This window comes from Thamnophis sirtalis, unplaced genomic scaffold (genome assembly GCF_051295495.1).
Source record: "Thamnophis sirtalis isolate CommonGarterSnake01/CBP01778 unplaced genomic scaffold, rThaSir2_p1.2 scaffold_16, whole genome shotgun sequence".
In the NCBI taxonomy this organism is placed as follows: domain Eukaryota; kingdom Metazoa; phylum Chordata; class Lepidosauria; order Squamata; family Natricidae; genus Thamnophis; species Thamnophis sirtalis.
This window is the reverse complement of record NW_028261396.1, coordinates 2,396,561-2,419,675: the sequence shown is the minus strand read 5'-3', so window position 1 is coordinate 2,419,675 and position 23,115 is coordinate 2,396,561. Positions and strand designations below refer to the sequence as shown.

The 23,115-nt window shown below is 41.9% G+C and overlaps 1 protein-coding gene across 3 annotated transcripts in view; it reads left to right on the top strand.

Annotated features, from left to right (window-relative positions):
• TAF1B (TATA-box binding protein associated factor, RNA polymerase I subunit B) overlaps window positions 1-23,115 on the top strand; it is a 47,300-nt gene that overhangs the window by 4,247 nt on the left and 19,938 nt on the right. For 2 of the 3 annotated variants that reach the window (XM_087702764.1, XM_087702763.1), the window contains exons 4-8: window positions 109-206; window positions 1,553-1,651; window positions 6,644-6,767; window positions 10,627-10,780; window positions 12,272-12,371. In XM_087702764.1, the coding sequence (XP_087558890.1) occupies window positions 109-206; window positions 1,553-1,651; window positions 6,644-6,767; window positions 10,627-10,780; window positions 12,272-12,371 (575 nt within the window). The remainder of the gene's footprint in view (window positions 1-108; window positions 207-1,552; window positions 1,652-6,643; window positions 6,768-10,626; window positions 10,781-12,271; window positions 12,372-23,115) is intronic. The other variant, XM_087702765.1, reaches the window with a different exon arrangement.

Genomic DNA, 23,115 nt, shown 5'->3' with positions numbered 1-23,115 from the left:
CCCTAGTAAGCATGTTGAAGAACCTATTCTTAAAGTTTCTAACTGATATAATTTGATCCCTGACAAATATAAGCTACTCATAAGATCTCACTTTTTCTTAATTTTCAGATAAAGGCTGGGAATGGTTTATATGTGAAGGTTTTCAGTATATTCTTCGAAAACAAGCTGAGGCTCTGCAATCTTTAGGAGTTTCTTCTCAGATTAAGGTATTTTGCTGTTTTCAGTAATGAAATTAATCACGGTTTGCTTAAGCATTTGAAAAACAAAGTACTTTTATGGGTTTACACAGTCTGCTAGACTATGGCTAGTTTCCTGCAACATACACTAAGCAAACCGAAACATAAAAAGCCCAGGGGTTTTTTTTAATATATAATATGGAATCTTGATTTAGAATAAGAAGGAAAAATCTCCCAAATATCTGTTATGCGCATTTCAAGTAAGTGATATCCTGTAGGAACGCTTTATGTGAAGGATAAAGTTTTCTAAAAGTTTTTGGTTTGTATTATTATTATTATTATTTGACGTTTGGGGTGTAATAGCATTTATTTATTATTAAATTTGGACATTGTCCAACTTACAGAAAACTCTGGGCAGCTTACAATAAAAACAGAAAGATCAGTCAATAAAAAAAGCATCCATGCCTGAAAAAATAAATAACTAAGCAGACACCAAACAGACAATACAATACAATAATATTTATTTGGTCAGGTTCTGAGAAGACTCAGTTTAATTGATTGGAGCTGCAATGTATGTACTCTGGTTGAGCTCACTGGGCAGTCAGAAATTATCCGACACAGATCAACTCTCAAATAAACAGGCCAGGCCCATGAATTGAACCCAGAAGCCAGCTGGCAGCCAGTGCTGTTCCTGAAACAGAGTTGATACATAACCAGAACATAACATGTCCATTGCTGTCTGCGCCATCACATTCTGGGCCAGCTGTAAAGTGGTTTTCCAGGGCAGCCCCATGTAGAGTAATCTGTTTTAGTGATGGAGTTCAGATTTCAGATTTAGTTTATTTGTATGCCGCCCTTCTCTGGGAGGGACTCAGGGCGGCGAACAACTCAGAAGGGAAAAAGGGGACACAAGCACAATACACGTAATTAAAATACACAAGAGTCATACAGCCATACAAGTCGAGTTGTTGAGAGAGGGTTAGTGCATGAGTAACTAAGGACCTCCCACTCAAGTGTGTCAACCTTTTAAAATTCACGGGCTAACATTTATTTACCAAACTTAGAGATCACCCATTTCATTTACAGAGCGACTCTGGGCAATAAAAATAAAAACAGAGATACTAATGCTTTTTGTGAGCTTATTACCCATCGACATTTCTAACCAATTTGAATTATTGAGTGAGGAATATTGCAAACTAGCAATACTGTATATCCACTTTTTTTTCCTTTTTATATTTTCCTTTTTTCCCCTGTATTAAAATATTAAAATCCATAGTTTAATCTGAGTTCCACCACATTAAAACCTCATCAAAATGGATGAATGAGAAAGCCTTCTCTTTACTGATATTAATGAATAATATGCTGGTTCTTATCAGGATGAAGTTCTGTATAATTTTTGGAGAAGATATCTTGACAAGAGTAAACAGGGATATGGTGACAAGCCTCTCAGTGATGTTAGTCATGATATTTCATCTGTAAGTATAACATTCAAGAGAAATAATAACGGCCTTCTTTTTCCACCTATACAGTTATATAGCACTTATATACGAGCTGTGGTGGAGCAGTGGCTAAAATGCAGTATTGCAGACTCAAACTGCCAGCAGTTCAGCAGTTTGAGTCTCACCGGCTCACGGTTGAGTCATCCTTCCATTCTTCTTAGGTCAGTAAAATGAAGAGCCTGATCGTTGGGGGCAATATGTTGATTTTGTAAACTGCTTAGACCGGGCTGGAAAGCACCATGAAGTAGTGTATAAGTCTAAGTGCTATTGCTATATAAACACATTCCATCCAACGCTTAAATTACAAATCACGCTTACCTCGCAGTTCCTTGAAAATGTACATTTGCTACTATATTTGATAAAATAAGCTAACTTTATAGTAAATTTTAGCAATTCTGAAATATTCTGGTTTCCAGAACGTCTTGCTAAGTCTTATTGAATAATAGTTAAAATATGTGTTTCTAGAAGGTAAGCTATTCATTTGATGTAGCAAAAACAGCAGTGCTTGTGATGTTTTCAAGTATTGACAGGTATTGAAGCACAACCTTTTGTGTACATCATCCGATGTAATCCATAGGTGGGTTGAAGTCCATGAAAACTTACATTGTTGCATAGTTTATCGTCCTTTAAGATTCCATACTGCTTGGTGTTGCTTTTTAAATACATTGGTACTTTAGTGATGAAAGGTACAATGTTGAGGTGGTCCTCAGTTAATTACCACTTGTTCAGCAACTGAAATTGTGATGGGGTTGAGCGTGAGGGGGCTTATAACCCGTGACCTGTCAAAAGCGCGTTCCACAAAAGCGCGGTCGACGAAATCGCGTATGTGACGTCATCACAACGCGACGAAAAAGATCGAAAAATTGAAATAAAAATTAAATTACAGCAAGCCGATTCACATAAAGGTAAGGGTTAGGTTAAGGGTTAGGGTTAGGGTTAGGGTTAGGCTAAGGGTTAGGGTTAGGGTTAGAGCGTTAGCGTTACGCTTAGCGTTAGGTTAAGGGTTAGCATTAGGTTTTTCGTTACGTTAAGGGTTAGGGTTAGGGTTAGGTTTAGGGTTAGGTTAAGGGTTAGGGTTAGGGTTAGGTTTGGGGGGGGTTAGGGGAAGGTTTTAGCTTTATTTTTACATTTTTCGATCTTTTTCGTCGCGCTGTGATGACGTCACATACGCGCTTTCGTCGACCGCGATTTTGTCGTCCGCGATTTTGTGGTAGAACCCTTATAACCAGTCCTCAAAGTTCTGGCTGTTCCAGCACCCTTATGTTCATATGATTGTGATCCAGGTGCTTGGCATCAACTCACACTTAAACGATGATTGCAGTGTCCTGCGGTTACATGATTTGCATTTGTGACCTTTGCCAGCTTCCCACGAAGTAAGCCAATGGAAAGCTGGCAGGGAAAGTCAGAGGTCGCTCCTGTAAATCGCTTCCTTCCTTTTCCTCCAGAGGAGGCGCTCGGGAATCTTGCGCTCCATAGCATGTGCCTAACCACCTACGCTCTGTAACTTACACATTCCCACCCTTGTGTGATGCAGCCCTCCTCCCATGCTTATTTACGCAGTTGCACAACAGCCTTTCCCATGCTGAACTTCATTAACCTTCTGGGGAAGCCAGCAGAGGATTTTGCAAATGGCGATCACGTGATCACAGGGAACTTGGCAACCATTTGTAAATTCAAGGTACTAATTATGACCTTTAAAGCGCTCCATGGCTTAGGCCCAGGATACCTGCGAGACCACCTACTGCCACCGGTAGCCTCCCACCGTCCAGTGCGATCCCACAGAGTTGGCCTCTTCAGGGTGCCGTCAGCCAGACAGTGTCGGCTAGTGACCCCCAGGGGGAGCGCCTTCCCTCTGGAATGAGCTGCCCCCGGACCTTCGTATAATCCCCGACCTCCAGTCCTTCCGATGCTCCCTAAAAAGTTGGCTTTTCCAGCAAGCCAGCCTGGCCTGAACAAAACAAAATAAATGATTGATCATTGTTAATTTTAATTCGATTTTTTTTAAAAAAAATGTTATTGTTAATTCAAACTGGGTTTGTTTGGGATATTCTATTTAATTTTTTTTAACTTTTGTATTATGTGTTTCTTTTAATGTTGTACGCCGCCCTGAGTCCTTGGGAGAAGGGCGGCATATAAATCTAATAAACCTAAACCTAAATGCAGAAAACTTGCCAAGCACCCGAAATGCAGTCACATGATTGGGGGAGGGCAACACAACATCTGGGATCCAACAGCCCTTAGCAATAGCAATAGCAGTTAGACTTATATACCGCTTCATAGGGCTTTCAGCCCTCTCTAAGCGGTTTACAGAGTCAGCATATCGCCCCCCACAGTCTGGGTCCTCATTTCGCCCACCTCGGAAGGATGGAAGGCTGAGTCAACCTTGAGCCGGTGAGATTAGAACCGCTGAACTGCAGATAACAGTCAGCTGAAGTGGCCTGCAGTACTGCACCCTAACCACTGCGCCACCTCGGCCCTTCCTTGGCTATTACGACTGAATGGTTATAACCTTGACTGGGTCATAAGCAGTGACTACCTGTAGATGGGAAGAGTACTGCCGTCGAAGAGTATACATGCTCTTCCTGTAATTCAGTAATTTAAGCATAGATTATATATAAATGCTTATAATTGTGACCACATGAGACTGCAAGTAGTCTTTGCTTACTGACTATTCATTTAGCCACTCTTCTAAGTTACAACAGTATTGAAATTTACGACCTTCAAAATACCTCAATCACATGATCACCAGTAGAATCAGTTAGGTCCTGTGCCTGATCTTTGGATTTTTTTTCCCCTTTCTTTTCTCCCTTTCAAAGCAGCAAATCTGAAGAAAGGGATTGCAGAAAAATAAGCTATTTGCTCTTCTCAAAAGCAGTGCAATTCAGCCAGCAGCCTGGGACTGGGACCCATAGGCACGCTATGCAAACAGCTTACAGTACTTTCTTGAAATACCTTCCTCTAATCTCTCTGCTCTGTGGGTGGAGGTAGAACAGAGGTGGGTTCCTACTAGTTCGCACCAGTTCGGTAGAACCGGTTCGTCAAATCTACCGAACTGGTTAGAAGAGGTTCCACCAGTGGACCCGGAAAGCAGGCCACACCTACAGAAGAGGTTCCAAAAATTTTTGAAACCCACCACTGACACACACGCACACGCACACACAGAGACGGACAGACTCACACAGAGAGAGAAAGAGAAAGAAAGGAAGAAAGAATTAAATAAAAAAAGAAAGAAAAAATGAGAGAGAGATGAAAGGAAAAAGGGACAGAGAGACAAAAGGAAGGAAAGAGAGAGCGAGAGAGAAAGAAAACACATGGCCGGCAAGCCACTCCCACCAGGTCACATGTCTGGCAAGCCACTCCCACAAAGGAGGCCACACCCACAGAGTAGGTTCGAAATTTTTTTGAAACCCACCACACACACACACACACACAGACTCACACAGAGAGAGAAAGAAAGGAAGAAAGAAAGAAAAAAGAAAGAAAAAGTGAGAGAGAGATGAAAGAAAAAAAGGAAAAAGGGACAGAGAAACAAAAGGAAGGAAAGAGAGAGCGAGAGAGAAAGAAAACACATGGCCGGCAAGCCACTCCCACCAGGTCACATGGCTGGCAAGCCACTCCCACAAAGGAGGCCACACCCACAGAGTAGGTTCGAATTTTTTTTGAAACCCACCACTGAGGTAGAACCATTTCTCTAGGCAATCTCTGTTTTGCCTGACACACACACACAAACATACACAGAGTAGAGAAATTGGAGAGGAAAGGAAGATGTTTCTTCTACGCATGAAAATCGTGCTGGCAGTGAGAAACTCGGGCAAAGGAGAGAAATCACTTGCCTTTTTCCCCCCCTCTCGCTGCCATCCACAGCGGAGACATTGGAAACCAAGGTATTTACAAAAGAATAAGAGACTATTTCAGTAGCATGGCAATGGCTTCCAGTCCCAAGCTGTGGCATGATTGTGTTGCTTTTGATGTGCTAGACAATAAGCATTCCAAAGGAGGGGGAGGAGTTAGCAGAAGATGTGAAATTGACTAGACTTGTCTCCTTCCGGTCAAAAGCAAAAAGGCAAGTCACATGATTTCCTACTCAGTGACCACTTTGCCTAGTGACAGAGTTGCTGGTCCCAATTAGGGTTGTTAAGCAAGGACTACCTGTGTTGACATGAGCTTAATAACTCAAAGAAAACAATGTGCCTTTTTTACTCTTTACATCTATGTAGCAATAGCATTTGGGGAAAGTTTAATTAACTAAAGCCATCATAGTAGATGCGAGTACTTAATGGTCTACCTGGTAACTATGGAAGATTACCACATAGATCAGAGGTCCCATCTCATGGCCCACTATCAGGCCGTGAGCTCTTAGCAATAGCAATAGCAGTTAGACTTATATACCGCTTCATAGGGCTTTCAGCCCTCTCTAAGCGGTTTACAGAGAGTCAGCATATCGCCCCCACAGTCTGGGTCCTCATTTCACCCACCTCGGAAGGATGGAAGGCTGAGTCAACCCTGAGCCGGTGAGATTTGAACTGCTGAACTGCAGATAACAGTCCACTGAAGTGGCCTGCAGTACTGCACCCTAACCACTGCGCCACCTCGTATCAGTTGGTATAGATGTAAGGGTGTCTTAAAATATTCCACAACTAATTTACACTTCCTATGTATAAAATGTTTATTCCATTTTTTGGGTAATCTTATTTGATGTCTTTAGTTTTTCTAATACATAGCTTTGGTTGAATTGTTGACAGTACATTTTTGTGGGTTTTTTGTTCTATTTCTACTCGCATCTGCTAAGAAAATCAGTAAAAAGCAAGCAACTCATGGACCGTTTTAGTTTTTACGGAAATCATTCTGTATTGATATCTTGCTTAGCAAATTAAAGTTTTTGAATAATAAGGCTTGATTTAATAAAGAAGAAAGAATCCCTTTGAATTCTAGATTAACAATCTTCTTATTCAACCATTTTTTAAACAGCACACAGACACTGAGACAGAAGTTGAAAGTACTAGCCCGATTAAGTTGATTTCTTCAAGAAGTGATATAGATGTGATATCAGAATTTAGCGCAGCTGCTTCTTCTTCTGTTAGTAAAGCTTCAGGTAAGAACAAATGTACCCCATTTAGTTCCTTGTGTAGTTATTTGAGGTACGAAAACATATTTCTATTTGATTGCTTTGGAGATTTAAGCAAACAGTCTTCATATCTATGTAGAATCCTAAGAAGAATGGGGGAACAAACACATTATACAGAAACAATTTTTTGATTGCCAGGCTGGCAATTCCTGTACGTTGCAGAAAGCTCCAGGAAAGTCGTCTTGAGCAATATTTCCCCTTTAGATCTCTCTCAGTAGATTTAGGCACACAATTCAGAGTATGGTCAATCTGTCTAGAGATGAAGGAAGACGTATTCCAACCCATTTGGAAGGCACGCAAGCACTTGAACGGTTCCACCACAATACCGCGAAGCCCTTATCCGCGGAGACATAAGCGCGAGCGCTAATCCACGCCGTCCGAATCGCTAAAGCAAATGCGACCTTACCGCGCTGACATAAGGGCGGAGGGCAAATCCGCGCCTTCCGAAGCACTCAGCCTAACCTAACCCTAAACCTAACCCTAAAGCAAACCCCTTAACCTAATCCTAACCCTTACCTTAATTTAAATCGGCTTTCTGCCGCCGCACTGTTTTAAAGCGCCCTTCTGTCGCCGCGCTGTTGTCGCGGCGGTGATGACGCGCGGTGATGACGTTGCAGCTTTAGCGACGCGGTTTTATCACCGCTATTTTGACGAGCGCGGTTTTGTCGTGCCACGGATTGGACAAGTCAGTTTTGTGGCTCATCTACTTCTAAAGCAAATACCAGGGAGAAGATAGGTTTTATAGGTCACGCTGCCACCTGAAGGTGTAGTTTATTGCCATCAGCTGCCCCAAAATGTGTGTTTTTACCTGAAGGTTTCATTTAATTGATAAATTATGCAGGCTGTCCAATAGGATTAACGAACAGTAGTATAAAAATGCATGTAAACTGTCTTAATTATTACTGTAGGAGTTCTAATAAAATAATCTGGAAGACCGTCAACACTGTAATCGTTCTTTTTACTGTGTAGGTTGAATAAATTAGGATCTAGGTGTAAAAGTAAATTATATGGGTGAATATAACGCAGGGAAAATTAAATCTGAATCCTCAAATGTTAATTTCATCTTTCCAATACTGTTCTTGTGGTTGGGAGATTTCGCTACCAGTCAGGTGTTATGGGATCTTGGGTTTTTAAAATGTTTATTTAACTTAACAAAAATGACAAGTTGAAATTTTCCACCTGATGCAGGTGCGTAGACATTTTTGGGAAGCACGTTAAATTTGTGGTTTGTCAAGACATATAATATGTTGAATTAGATTTAGTGCTGACTGGCTAATCTATTTTATATAATCTAGAACAAATAAAATGAAAGACTGTTGGCATGACGTTTTTAGCATGATGGCTACAAACGGAGCACAATTGCATTTTGAACTTAATCTGGAGTTAGTGATAGGATTTATATCAGCAATATTTTTTAAGACGCAGCCTGTGTGTAAAAAAAAAAGGCAGAACAGATCACTGAAAAGATTAACTGAGCTTCATAGTTTTTATTTTGTGAGTCATATATGCGTCATACCCAAAACAATTCTTATGGTTCCTTCTAGTTTTTAGAAGCCATGATCTAGAGAATATTTTCTTAGTAACTATATTCAATCTAAACAAAAGGGACTTTGTGTTTAAACAGAGAACAAGTAAAGGCAGATTGATATTGTGATAGAGCTGCTATTAATGGAGTTAATTAAATACATTGAAAATAAAACATATGAATAGCTTGCAATCTTCATTGCTAGATTTTGGAAAAAATGAGAAGCTATATTATAGTCCCATTGAGATTTTGTAATATGTTTCCGGGTAAGATGTTGCTAGCTCTTAAATTTGTTATATTTGTGTCCTGACTTTCATTCAAAAGCATAAGGCATAATGTTTCCTCCTCCTGTTTTTTACTCCCGCACCACCATGTGGTGTGAGGGACTTTGAACTGTAAGAGTCTGTAGAGACTCTTCCATTCCCCACTATCCTGCCAGAGCTGAAGAAGCTTCTCGGATGAGAAGCGAAACATCTTCAAAAAAAACAAAAACCAAGAAAGTCCAGTTGCCTACTGAAAAAGCACCTTTGGGCTTGAACTGTAAGAGTAATCCATTGATTGAAGATGGACTAGAACATGGAGCTCCCTTAGTGAGGTGCAGTGAGGTTTATGGCTGGTGAGGCAGCAATTTTTTTAGACTTGTGGACTTCAACTCCCAGAATTCCGCATCCAGGCACGCTCAGTTCCGATTTAAAGCCACAGCATTTGTTTTTCTCCTTTGCTAAATAAGTTTCCTTCTTTCTTTTTCTTCTCCCTTCCCCTCCTTCCTCCCTCTCTCCCTCCCTCCCCCCTCTCTCAAACACACACACACACACACAGAGTTGCAGGAGGCATCTATATCAGGAATTTTTTGGCTTTTAACCCTTTCTTAACTCTGCTTGAGTGATCATAAAACGCCAGACTAGATAAGGCACGTCGTTCTCTTGCCGCGTAGAGGGCACTGTTTAGAGGCTTTTTTAAACAGTTAAGCACTAAGCAGAGTCATCCATGGTGACTGGCAGCAACTACCTCACCCTTTTTCCTTTTACATTTTTTTTTCTTTTCATGATGACAGTGGTGAGGCCCTGACTGCACATCCCTGGGCTCCCTATGGTTAGACTTGTTAACGACTAAATTGCAATGTCTCTCAGTGTGATTAATATTAAATATGCTATAAGATACATAAAATATATGTTCAAACTATTTATGGTAGAGGTTAAATGTACTGTATACATCAAAAAACCCAGCCTTGATAGCTAATTTGCTAAATTGGGCAATAGGAATACCTTCCAGATGTTTTGAACTAAAATTCCATTATTTCTGGTCTTTGATGAGGTAGCACTTCCTTCTCAAGTCTGATGCGCTCTCTGGAAGTTGTTGAATGTTGTTTTATGTTTGAATGTTTATTTTATTTATATGTCACCCTTTTTCCCCAAAGGGGACTCAGGGCGGCTCACAACTCAAACCAAGGGAGGGGGATACAAACAAAAATTAAAGCGACACGCAACAATACACAATTTAAAAGCACACAACAACCATACCATTCAAGACGGGGGCAACAGTTCTTTAGCCCCAGGCCTGTCGGAACAGCCAGGTTTTAAGGGCTTTACGGAAGGCCTGGAGGGTGGTGAGGGTTCGAATCTCCACGGGGAGTTCGTTCCAAGTTGTCTTGGATTCTCAGCTTACTCTTTCTATATGTAAATTAATTCACATACTCATGTCTTATAATCCATATATTTATTATAAAAGCTGTGGACAGGTATAATTTGGAAACATTATTTGTGTGATTTGTGTCTTGTTGATTGACTGTCCAATAGATCTCTCTGCAATTTCAAATAGGAGTTCCTAAGGTGGAACAGATGCTAATTTTATAGTGCCTTTTACACTGTGGGTGCAGAGGCAAGAAAGAATTACTGCTTTTCCTCCTACTGATCTTACGATTGAATGCTCATATTTCATTGATGAAATGTTTCCTCCGTTGTATGCATATTAAATGATTATTTGTAGCTATAGCTATTTTTTTTATTTTTGACCAATAAATACTTCTGATCCTTACTTTCAACTGTATAAATCAGTTTAATTGGCAATATGCAAGCTGTGCTTCAAGTGAAGCCGCGTAGGCTTAATTATGTGAATTAATCTTTAAAGTTTATGAATGCCCCTTTGCTATCCTACCTGCTTGGCTGAAAAAATTAAACCAGTGAAGAGATGCTAATGTGATCCTTTTAAAACAGGCATGGTGTGTTATTTCCGCAGCCTTTTTCAACCTGGATGCACTGTAGAAAAGTTAACTCTCTTTTTCTTATGAAACTCTTTTCGTAGCAAAATCGGGCTGGTCCGGATCCGTGGACGGCGGTTCATATTTACAGAAAAAGAAGAAAGGGGATCTGAGCTTGTCCATGCCGCTTACTCTGGCTTTCTGTTCTCTGGCATTGCTATGGCTGAGGGAATCCATTACATTAGCAGATCTTTTAAGGTAATAAAAATAACGTCTAAGATTAAGATTAAGATTTAGTTTATTTGTATGCCGCCCTTCTCCGGGAGGGACTCAGGGCGGCGAACAACTCAAAAAGGGAAAAAGGGGATACAAACACAATACACGTAATTAAAATACACAGGAGTCATACAGCCATACAAGTCAAGAGGGGAGGGGAACTCATCAACCCCAGGCCTGCCGGCACAGCCAGGTATTGACGGCTTTCCGGAAGGCCTGGAGAGAGGTGAGGGTCCGAATCTCTGCGGGGAGTTCGTTCCAAAGGGCCAGAGCTGCTACAGAGAAGGCCCTCCCCCGGGTAGTAGCCAGATGGCATTGGCTGGTAGACGGAACCCGGAGGAGGCTGACCCTGTGCGATCTAATGGGTCTTTGGGAGGTAATTGGCAGCAGGCGGTCTCTCAAGTATCCAGGTCCAATACCATGAAGGGCTTTATAAGTTACGACTAGCACTTTGAAGCGTATCCGGAGACCGATCGGTAGCCAGTGCAGCTCGCGGAGGATAGGTGTAACGTGGGTGTACCGAGGTGCACCCACAATCGCTCGCGCGGCTGCATTCTGGACGAGTTGTAGTCTCCGAATACTCTTCAAAGGCTGCCCCATGTATGTCTAATAAATATTTGGGTTATAATCCTACTTCTACTTCTGCATTGAATGTACAGTGTTATGCATCAGGTAGAAAATCATTAGTTGCACTGAGTAAAACATGCCACTTCTTTATTCAGCTGTGAATTAGTAGATTTACAGTACATAAAATATTCTTTGATTGCCTTTTCAACTTACAGGATCGATTACAAATAAATCCATGTGCTATTCAAACAAAATAGTTTGAACTAGTACTGGTCATTAATTGCAAACCCCAAGCAGGACAAAAGCGCCTTAATTTATCTTTGAAAAGGGGTCATTGAACTAATTCACATTTCTGCATTGCTCTGTCTCCAAATACTCATGCCTATATTGGCATGTAGAGCTATCTCAGCTTGTAGAATCCCTCTGGAATGAGCTGCCCCCGGAGCTTCGTATAATCCCCGACCTCCGGTCCTTCCGACGCGCCCTAAAAAGTTGGATTTCCCAGCAAGCCAGCCTGGCCTAAACAAAACCAAATAAATTATCGATCACTGTTAATTTTAATTCGATTTTTTTTAAAAAAAAATGTGTCATTGTCAATTCTAATTGGGTTTGGGATATTCTATTTAATTTTTTTTTAACTTTCGTATTATGTGTTTCTTTTAATGTTGTACGCCGCCCTGAGTCCTTGGGAGAAGGGCGGCATATAAATCTAATACACCTAAACCTAGAATGCAGCCAGAAAGATTCACCCTGATAAGTTAAGATATTTTAATATAGTATTTATCATGCATTAGGGAATGTCAGAAACGAGCACATCTTTAAAAAGTTTATAAAACTAACATTTGTTTGTGTTGTGAACTAAACTGTAATGCGTGTATTGATTTTGCTTTAATCTCCTTAACCCAGGTTGGTAATGGATGATCACGTTCCTTACTTGAATGCTTTCAAAGAGTTCCCAGAGGAGATGAAGATGTATGGATCTGACTTTAAGATCTTCCGTGTGCAGGTGACTATTACTGATACGTAATATATGAATATTCCTTAGGACTCTACTGCATTTTGGATTCAATTTCTGGTTCCACCACAAAATCGCGGAGGACAAAATCGCACTCGACGAAAGCGTGCATTTGACGTCATCACAGCACGACGAAAACATCGCGCTGTGGTCGAAAAATGTAAAAATAAAGCTAAAACCTTACCCTAACCCCCCCAAACCTAACCCTTAACCTAACCCTAAATCTAACCCTAAACCTAACCGTTAATGTAACGCTAAACCTAACGCTAACCCTTAACCTAACGCTAAACGTAACCCTAACGCTCTAAACCTAACCCTAACCCTTACCTTTATGTGAATCGGCTTGCTTTAATTTTAATTTTATTTCAATTTTTAATTTTTTTCGTCGCGCTGTGATGACGTCACATGCGCGCTTTCGTCGAGCGCGATTTTGTCCTCCGCGGTTTTGACGGGTCACGCAATTTCTAGGTGGCATTTCAGAGGGCACCGGGTAGGTTAAAATAGCTGATTTGAGATTGAATTGAAAGTACCGCATAGTCGTCTTTTTACAGGTTAGGTAAAGAGCCATGGGTGGCGCAGTGGTTAGAATGCAGTGTTGCAAGCTAACTCTGCCCACAGCTAGGAGTTCAATCCTGACTGGCTCAAGGTTGACTCAGCCTTCCATCCTCCCGATGACCCAGATTGTTGGGGGGCAATAGGCTGACTCTGTAAACCTCTCAGAGAGTGCTATAAAGCAGTGTTTCTCAACCTTGTCAACTTGAAGATGTTTGGACTTCAACTCCCAGAATTCCCCAGCCAGCGAATGCTGGCTGGGGAATTCTGGGAATTGAAGTCCAGACATCTTCAAGTTGACAAGGTTGAGAAACACTGGTATAAAGGACTATGAAGAGGTATATGAATACCATTGCTGTTAGGGCACTTGGAACTGAGATTTGTTTAACCCATTTGCAGTGCCTGAGCGTGATTTATGATAGTTTTGCTGGAAACAGACATTTATTTCTGGTTCTGCAAAAACCAGCCTTTAGTAAACAATGGGTTCACTTAATGACCACGACATTCATTTTACCACCACCCCTAAAAAGCTCATAAAATTCAATCTAGTCATTTGATCACCTTTTTTACAGCTGTCAACAACTGTAATCATGCAGTTTTGTTAACAATGATAATCTTTCAGTGTTCCTCTATGTCAGTGGTGGTCAACCTGGTCCCTACCGCCCACTAGTGGGCGTTCCAGCTTTCATGGCGGGCGGTAGGGGTTTGCTGTAACTCTGCTTTATAAATTTTATAAAGTAAAGTTACTTCCCTACTTTATAAATCACCGTTACTGTGGAACCGGTGGGCGGTTAGAAAATTTTACTACTAACAGAGATACGAAAGGGGGCCGTATGTATAAAAAGGTTGATTACCCCTGCTCTGTGTGAATTATTTGTATTAGGTTTTTATATATCCAACTATTACTGAAGTGTATGCTGGTTATATAACAAAATAGCAGAGTTGGAAGGACCTTGGAGGGCTCAAGCACGAAACCCTACACCATTTCAGGCAATAGCAATAGCAGTAGACTTATATACCGCTTCATAGGGCTTTCAGCCCTCTCTAAGCGGTTTACAGAGTCAGCATATTGCCCCCAACAACAATCCGGGTCCTCATTTTACCCACCTCGGAAGGATGGAAGGCTGAGTCAACCCTGAGCCGGTGAGATTTGAACCGCTGAACTGCTGATCTAGCAGTAGCCTGCAGTGCTGCATTTAACCACTGCGCCACCTTGGCTCTCACCATTGACAAATGGCTGTCAAATCTCTTCTTAAAAACCTCCAGGGAGGGAGCGCCCACAACTTCTGAAGACCAGTAGTTCCACTGGTTAATTGTTCTAAGGAAATTTCTCCTTAGTTCTAGGTTGATTCTTTCCTTGATTAGTTGCCATCCATTGTTTCTTGTCTTGTCTTCTGGTGTTTTGGGAAATAGGCTCACCCCTCTCTGTGGCAGCCCCTCAAATGCTATCATATCACTCCTGGTCCTTCTTTTCATTAGACAAGGCATACCCAATACTATAACCATTCTTCCTAAGTTTTAGCCTCCAGTCCCCAAATCATCTTTGTTGCTCTTCTCTGCACACTTTCTAAAGTATTATCAACATCATTTTTATATTGTAGTTACTAAAACCGGAACGCAATATTCTATTCTATGGTCTTATCAAGACTTTATAAAGCAGTACTAACACTTCACGTGATCTTGATTCTATCCCTCTGTTAATGAAGTCTAGGATTGGATTAGCTTTCTTGGAGGGCTGCAGCACACTGCTGTCTCATATTTTAAGTGATTTTTTAGCAATCAAGCAATAGTTAGACTTATATACCGCTTCATAGGGCTTTCAGCCCTCTCTAAGCGGTTGACAGAGTCAGCATATTGCCCCCAACAACAATCCGGGTCCTCATTTTACCCACCTCGGAAGGATGGAAGGCTGAGTCAACCTTGAGCCTAGTGGGATTTGAACAGCCGAACTGCTGAACTGCAGTCAGCTGAAGTAGCCTGCAGTGCTGCATTTAACCACTGCACCACCTCAGCTCATTTTTGTCTACTAGGAGTCCTAGATCCTTCTCGCAGTTGCTTCTGTGACATGCATAAATCCCTACGTGTTGTAATTTATATACTGAAAACAAGGCAGAAGGGGGAAAAAAAAGATATTTCACCACAAAAGAAGGTTTATTGTGAAATCTGTGCATCAAAATCAAATTTGCATCATAATCTTTTAAGAAGGAAACTCATCCAACGAATGCAATGGACTCTTGCCAGGCTGAAGGATGTTCAATTGCAAAAGGCAAATAGTACGGAAAATAATCCAAAAAAGTGATTAAGGTCAAGACTAGTATCCATAAATCTACTTTGCAAGTTGAAACTTGGAAATTGATGTAACTCTCAGTCAAAACCTTTCTGCGGTCTACTTGAGAGGAGCAGCTAGCCTGAATAACATGAATAATCTCAGCGATCTCTCCTTTGTTCTGGCGAGATTACACCAACTTGGATCCAGTGGCTATTCCATTTGCAAAACTGTATGACTAACCAATAGGTGAGCCGAGGTGGCGCAGTGGTTAGAGTGCAGCACTGCAGGCTACTTCAGCTGACTGCAGTTCAGCAGGTTGGCTGTTCAAATCTCACCAGCTCAGGGTTGACTCAACCTTCCATCCTTCCGAGGTGGGTAAAATGAGGACCCGGATTGTTGTTGGGGGCAATATGCTGACTCTGTAAACCGCTTAGAGAGGGCTGAAAGCCCTATGAAGCGGTATATAAGTCTAACTGCTATTGCTATTGCTAAATACAGCAAAGCAAAGGTGGCACAATGGTTAGAATGTAGTATTGCAGGCTAACCCTGCCAACTGTCAAGAGTTCAGTCCTGACTGGCTCCAGGTTGACTCAGCTTTCCGTCCTTCCGAGGTCAGTGAAATGAGGACTCAGATTGTTGGGGGGGGGGCAATATGCTGACTCTAAAACCATTTAAGAGTTGTAAAGCATTGTGAAGTGGTATATAAGTCTTAAGTGCTATTGCCAAGTGTTAGTCTCTTGCCGTAGTGCATACAAGAAGTCAACTCATTACAACTTTGTTCATGTGGTTTTTGTAAAACTACACGTAAGTCTTTTTTTCAGTTGAGCCCAGCAACTCAAGTCATTAAGCAAAGCAGTCATTAAATGAAACCGCCACTGTACTCATGATCTCACTTCAACTTTGCCACCATTCATTTAGCAATTGTCTGAAGGTACAACAGTACTAAAAAAAATTACTTACGATTGGACCCCCACCCGTGTGACTGTTGCCGTATTCGCACAATCACGTGATTATGGTGCAGCATCCTGGGTTACACGATTGCCATTTGCAACTTTCACAGCCGGTTTTCAAATAAGCGAAGTCAACGGGGAAGTCAGGATGCTGCACCATAATCACGTGATTGTGCGAATACGGCAACAGTCGTGATTGTAAATCACGATCACGTGATGTCTTGTGTAACGACTGCTGCAAAAGAGGTTGTAGAATGTAATGTCTCATTTAATGACTGCATTGCTTACTGGTGAATTTTCCAGTCCCAGTTGTGGTTGTAAGTTGAAGGACTACTTGTACAAACTTGTGACGTTTGTAAATGCAAGGATTGGTCATACAGTTTCATTTTCATCCTCGTTGTAGCTCCAAATTGTTGCTAAACGAGGCAGTTGCTTAATGGGGACTATATGTACAATATTCTGCCTGCCCGTCAATCCTTCAACAAAATGATTTGCTGAGGCTGTACGGACGATATCTAGTTTTCACCCACATTTCTTGGTTCATTCTTTCTCTTCCAGTAAAGCACCCATCCTCTCATTTATTCTGTTTATTTTTTTATAAGAATTCTACAACCGGCTGAACCTTCCATGCTGCTTCCCTCAGAATCATTTTGTGTTACAGGTTCCTTACCCTCACTTTCTCTACACTGAGTTGAGTTTTGAGAAAAAAAGGATTGTTTGAAAATTATAAGAAAACACATCTCTCCCCCCACCCAAAAAAGTTGATTCTTTTGCATGACCTGCTTCACCACTTCCAAAATTGAATCTCCCTGTCCAATGAAAGCATCTTGGGAAGAGTTGTTAAGACTCTTGAAAGTCAATCAGGCAGGCAGTTTGTCTCTATCTACCTACCTACGTACCTGTTGTGGGCCAGCAGGTGCCGTTGGAGCTGCCACCAGACTCCGACAGCGAGGGGCCCTCTGGAGGATGTGGAGGACCCTGGACAGGATTCCGACTCCGGGCAGGGTGCAGAGAGGCTGGTTGGCCACCAGGAGGCACCTGAGCCTTGGACCAGTGGGGAGGAGACAAGGGAGAGTGAGCCGGAGGCCAGTAGTGAGTTGTTCCTGGATGTGGCACGACAAAACCGCGCTCGTCAAAATAGTGGTGATAAAATCGCGTCGCTAAAGCCGCAACGTCATCACCGCGCGTCATCACCGCCGCGACAACAGCGCGGCAACAGAAGGGCGCTTTAAAATGGCGCCGCGGCAGAAAGCCGATTTAAATTAAGGTTAGGATTAGGTTTAGGGGTTTGCTTTAGGGTTAGGTTTAGGGTTAGGTTTAGGGTACTGAGTGCTTCGGAAGGTGCGGATTTGCCCTCCGCGATTATGTCATTGCGGTAGGGTCGCGTTTTTCCTTAGCACTTCGAACGGCGCGGATTTTCCCTTCGCGCTTATGTCTCCGCGGATAAGGGCTTCGCGGTATTGTGGTTGAACCGTTCCTGGATGCACACCATCGAAGAGCTACTAGGTGTCAGAAACAATTACGCAATTACAGGAGGTGATTGCACTCAGCTGGTGGTCATTAGGCTCCTCTCCAGACTATAAAAAGCTACTTGTGCACACGCCCCTCTTTGCAGAAGTCAACACAGAATCGGATGTCGGAGAACTTTGTATTGGCAGGCTGGATTGCTGCCAAGCCTCATCTGTGTTTATTGCTGCCCAAGCTTGTCTGTGCTGGGTTACTGCCAAGGACCTGTTTTGTCTGTTAATTAAATGCTGTAATTTATCTCTGGCTCGGAGTGTGTGTTGGTGTGGAATGAGGGGGGTCAGAACACCTACCTACCTACCTACCTACCTACCTACCTACCTACCAACCAACCTACCTATCATCTATCTATCTATTTATCTATCTATCTAACTATCTAACTAACTAACTATCTAACTATCTAACTATCTAACTAACTATATCTATCTATCTATCTATCTATCATCTATCTAACTATCATCTATCTATCTATCTATCTATCTATCTATCTATCTATCTATCTATCTATCATCTATCTAATTATAGTTGCCCATCTCATTAGAAGTGACTCAGTGGATGAGATGATACACTTTTTGTGGGGCAAACTCTGGTTTTGGCACTCTGTAACTCCAAACAGTTCATTAAACTGTTTTTCCCATGGTATTTGACATTCCACTGGGATTTCAAACCTGACATTGACCCCTGGTGGTGGTGTGTGTGGTGGTGTGTGTGGTGGAGTGTGTGTTTTGTTGCTCTTAAAAAAACCCAATTCTTAACGTGTTATATAACCTATCTAGAGTCTTGATTTTGGTGGGCTATAAAAATGGTCAGATCTTAGGTCTATATTAGAGTCCAGTTTGCCAGCATCTAGCTGAGTTTTTTCCCCCCAATACCTTCCTCCTGCTCCGAGTCAATAGCATTTAGCAAGTTAGGTCAATAGAGCATGATTGACAGCTCATTGTGGGGTGGCTCTACAGAGATAAACAGGAAGTTCCGGGTGCAGGTGTTTGTCATTTTAAATGTTTAAAGTTCTCCCTAACACGACATACTGTGCTCATTTTAATGAGATGCTTACGCGCTTTGAGCCTATCTGCGTTTTTGGGCAGTGCTATTTTCTTGTAATGCCTATACGAGCTAGCAAGTTAAATAATCAGAATTCTGTTGTTGTTGTTTTTCCCCTCCTTTCATGCCATTTCATAACTTTCTCATCCGTCCAATTCATATTTTGGCACTTGAAGCACCTTTTTTGTATGTATTTTCAAATTTTTTCTATTGTTGTATTTAAGAAATATATAGACCAGTAATGAAAGGAAAGAGACCCTTTATCTTCTGAGGTTTATAATCGTGAAATCAGAAGGTGGAACAGGTAGCATTTCATTGTCTCCCTCTCGAAGCAACTTCAAAAATGACAGTGAGCAAGGGTGAGGCTCTTTTAAAAAGAGCTGAGGAGGAAGTTCACTTCTGACATTTATTTTAATCAGGTTTATCATTGGAATCTGCTGTTGTGTAACAGAAACTCTTGCTTGTCCTTACCTGTTGAAGTGTTGCTTAATAGAGAAGGAAAATGGGTGGACTGAGACGTGTGTCCTTTTAATATCTATCTTTGTGTGTCTGAGGGAGTGACGCTACATCATTGCCTTAAAAACTGTTGTGGCTTTGTAGGCTTCCCAATATATTTGCTAGTTAAATAACGTTAATCCGAGCATTGTCAATAGCCAGTTATACAGTGGCTGCTACTCTAAACATCCACGTGGAATCTACAGGGCGAGGCATAACCTTTTCCTAGGGGGTCACAGCAACACTTGTAATAACAACACAAATCATTCGTACACCATTCGAAAGCCCATCAAAAACTGAGTTTATTGACACGATTTAATAGTCAGTATGACCACCATTAGCCCTTCGAACAGCATTCAAACGAGGTGCCTCTCGAAAGGTAATGCATTTTATTCTGTCAATGATCCTTTGTTCTTCCGAATCGAATTTTCCAGCCATTCTTAAAGCAAATGTAACATTTAATAGCTCATTCAATTCAGTTTTTTATGGGCTTTAAAATGAGGTGTCGCGGAAGTTGTAAACTGCTGTCGATCTTGCTGTGACCCCCTAGGAAAAGGTTATGCCCCGCCCTAGAATTGCAAAATAATGACTGTTTGAAGATTTGTTGTGTTCTTATCCACCTCGTTTGAATGCTGTTCGAAGGGCTAATGGTGGTCATACTGACTATTAAATCGTGTCAATAAACTCAGTTTTTGATGGGCTTTCGAATGGTGTATGAATTATTTGTGTTGTTATTACAAGTGTTGCTGTGACCCCCTAGGAAAAGGTTATGCCCCGCCCTGTACATGTCTCCTCTGCTCACTAGAATTCATATGTGGTTGTGGTGGTAATTTAGAATTGCCTGGCATAACTGATGCCCCTATACATCATCTCCTTCCTAAGGGTGCGGATTGCCTAAGGCAGGGGGGTAGTCAACATTTTTATACCTACCACCCACTTTTGTATCTCTGTTAGTAGTAAAATTTTCTAACCGCCCACCGGTTCCACAGTAACGGTGATTTATAAAGTAGGGAAGCCGATTAAATTTTAAAAAGGAAAATGCTTCAATATCGGACAAAACCCGTACCGCCCACCATGAAAGCTGGAACGCCCACTGGTTGGGCGGTAAGGACCAGGTTGACTACCACCGGCCTAAGGGATCTGTGATTTGGATTGCAGAATTGAAGGCAACAAGGAAGCTTAGCATGTGAGGGACACAACGAGCCTTAAACAGAGCGGTTATCTTTTCATAGTGTGAGTTGGACCCTGATAGTCTTTCGTGACCCGTCAAAACCGCGTTCCACTAAAGCGCGCCCGATCAAAGCGCGTACGTGACGTCATCAGCAGCGCGACAAATAAAATTAAAAATAAATTAAATTAAAATAAAATTAAAGCAAGCCGATTCACGTAAGGGTTAGGGTTAGGGTTAGGTTAAGGGTTAGGGTTAGGGTTAGGGTTACATTAAGCGTTAGGGTTAGGTTTAGGGTTAGGTTAAGGGTTAGCGTTAGGTTAAGGGTTAGGCTTAGGGTTAGGTTTAGGGTTAGGCTTAGGGTTAGGTTTAGGGTTAGGTTTGGGGGGGTTAGGTTTGGGGGCGTTAGGTTTAGATTTACGGGTTAATTTTAAGTTTACCGCTCACAGCGTGCTGTTTTCGTTGCGCTGTGATGACGTCACGTACGCGCTTTCGTCGAGCGCGCTTTAGACGACCGCGGTTTTGTGGTGGAACCTAGTCTTTTGATACCTCTCATGACCGATGAAGCATCCCAATTAGGATGCAACATCTGCTCCAGATTAAAAACAAGAATGGGTTAAAAGTGGGGAGAGAGCAGACTTGGCTATTAAAATTATCATGCCCAACACAACTGAATTGCTTTTAAGTTCAACATTTCCCCCCCTCCAAACGTTGCTTTCCTTTGTTAAACCTTGATCTCTATGAATTATGTTTGCTTCTCCCACTGTCATCTTCTGTCACTTGCATTTCACTGGTATTGCCAGGACTGGTAATTTGTGATATTGAGAAGATTTTGTCAATGAGCTACTTCTCTCGCTCTTTGTACTATATATATTGCTTCTTCCTTGGAGCGATTCGGGATATTAAGCAGTTCTCCAAGTTAAGCAGTAGGTGTTTTCGCCCACATAGTTGTTCTTTTCTACCCTCCGTTGTGCTTTAATAATCCATGGCACACCCTAAGTTGTTACATGGTGTGAGCCCGTGCCTCCCGAGTCTTAGAAGGGTCTTCCTTTTCTTTCCTTCTCTGTATTCCTTAAATCATTTAAATCATTTTATTAAGATTTATAGGCCGCCCTTTTCCCTGAGGGGACTCAGGGCGGCTTACAATCACAAGGGAGGGGGGTGCAGTATCAAAAAACAAAACAAAATGTGAACAAAGGAAAAATAATAAAACACAACTTTCGTTCAGCAATCAACACTCGGGCGGGTAAATTGGGAACCTATCCCCAGGCCTGCTGGGAGAGCCAGATCTTGAGGGCTGCGCGGAAGGTCTGGATGGTGGTGAGGGTACGGATCTCGACGGGGAGATCGTTCCACAGGGTCGGAGCTGCAACAGAAAATGCTCTCCTCCGTGTAGTCGCCAGTCAACATTGACTGGCGGATGGGATTCGGAGGAGGCCCAGTCTGTGCGATCTAATTGGTCGAAGGGAGGTAATCGGCAGAAGGCGGTCTCTCAAGTACCCAGATCCACTACCATGGAGTAATCCATACTTGCTCTGTATTTAGCATTTTTAAAATAATCATATTGGACGATGAGAAACCTACAACAGTTTTCAATATTGAGCCAAATGTGACACAACGTTTTTTTAAAAATAGTAAACAGTTTATTCATATGATGTTGTCTGGCTTTGTATACATTTTTTTCCCCATCATATATATGGCCTCCTGCCGATCACCTCCCATAGACCAGATTCGATCACACAGGTTAGGTCTCCTCTGGATTCCATCTGCCAGCCAATGTCGGCTGGCGACTCCCCGGGGGAGAGCCTTCTCTGTTGCAGCTCCGGCCCTCTGGAACGAGCTCCCTGTTGAGATCCGGACCCTTACTACCCTCCCGGCCTTCCGCAAAGCCACCAAGTCCTGGCTGCTCCAGCAGGCCGGGGGGCTCTCGTAATATTCAGCCCCCCCGGAGATTGTGACTGTTGTATATTTTAATGTTGTTTGTGTATTATTCCCCTCCCTTGTTTTATTGTAAGCCGCCCGGAGTCCTTCGGGAGTGGGCGGCATACAAATCAATAAAACTATACTATAACTATAAACTAAACTACATATAAAAAGTCGGTGAATTCATCTTTGGAGTTTAGGTTATATTGGGAAAGAAGATAGAATTATTCTCCCAGGAAGTTTTGTTTTGCCAGTAGATGAATCTCAATAAATGCAATATTTCAAATGAGTGGTTTTTTTAAAAAATATTCACAGTCCCACTGAGGGAGGAATTAACCCCCGTGCCAAAGGCCCTAGCATATTATTGTGTTGTGTTTTGGTAGTTGTCGTAAGCAGCGTTGGTTTTTAGGAAGAAGGGAAATAAAAGCAAACTATAGAAAACATGACATGTCATAAATAAAACAGATCAATCAAAATTATCTCAAGATTGTCAGTATTCGTTGTAAGGCATTTTGAAAGCATCACTAATCACATTGCCCAGGGTAAGGCAATATTAATGTTTGATGTTTTGCCTTTTTTATCAAATCAAAAATAAAGATGTAATTAGTTTTAATATCATGTAAGGTCACGAAATACTACGGGATTCTCACTTTTGGGCACTTTTGGGATTCTTTTTTGTCAAGTACATTGTAGGTGGTATGAGAGGCTATTTATGCAATCATGACATCTGCTCATTTCTCTTCTTCCACTGTCATTGCTAATGAGCCACATTTGCGAAGCCTTACAAATATCTGCCAAACCTGTTTGGCCAGA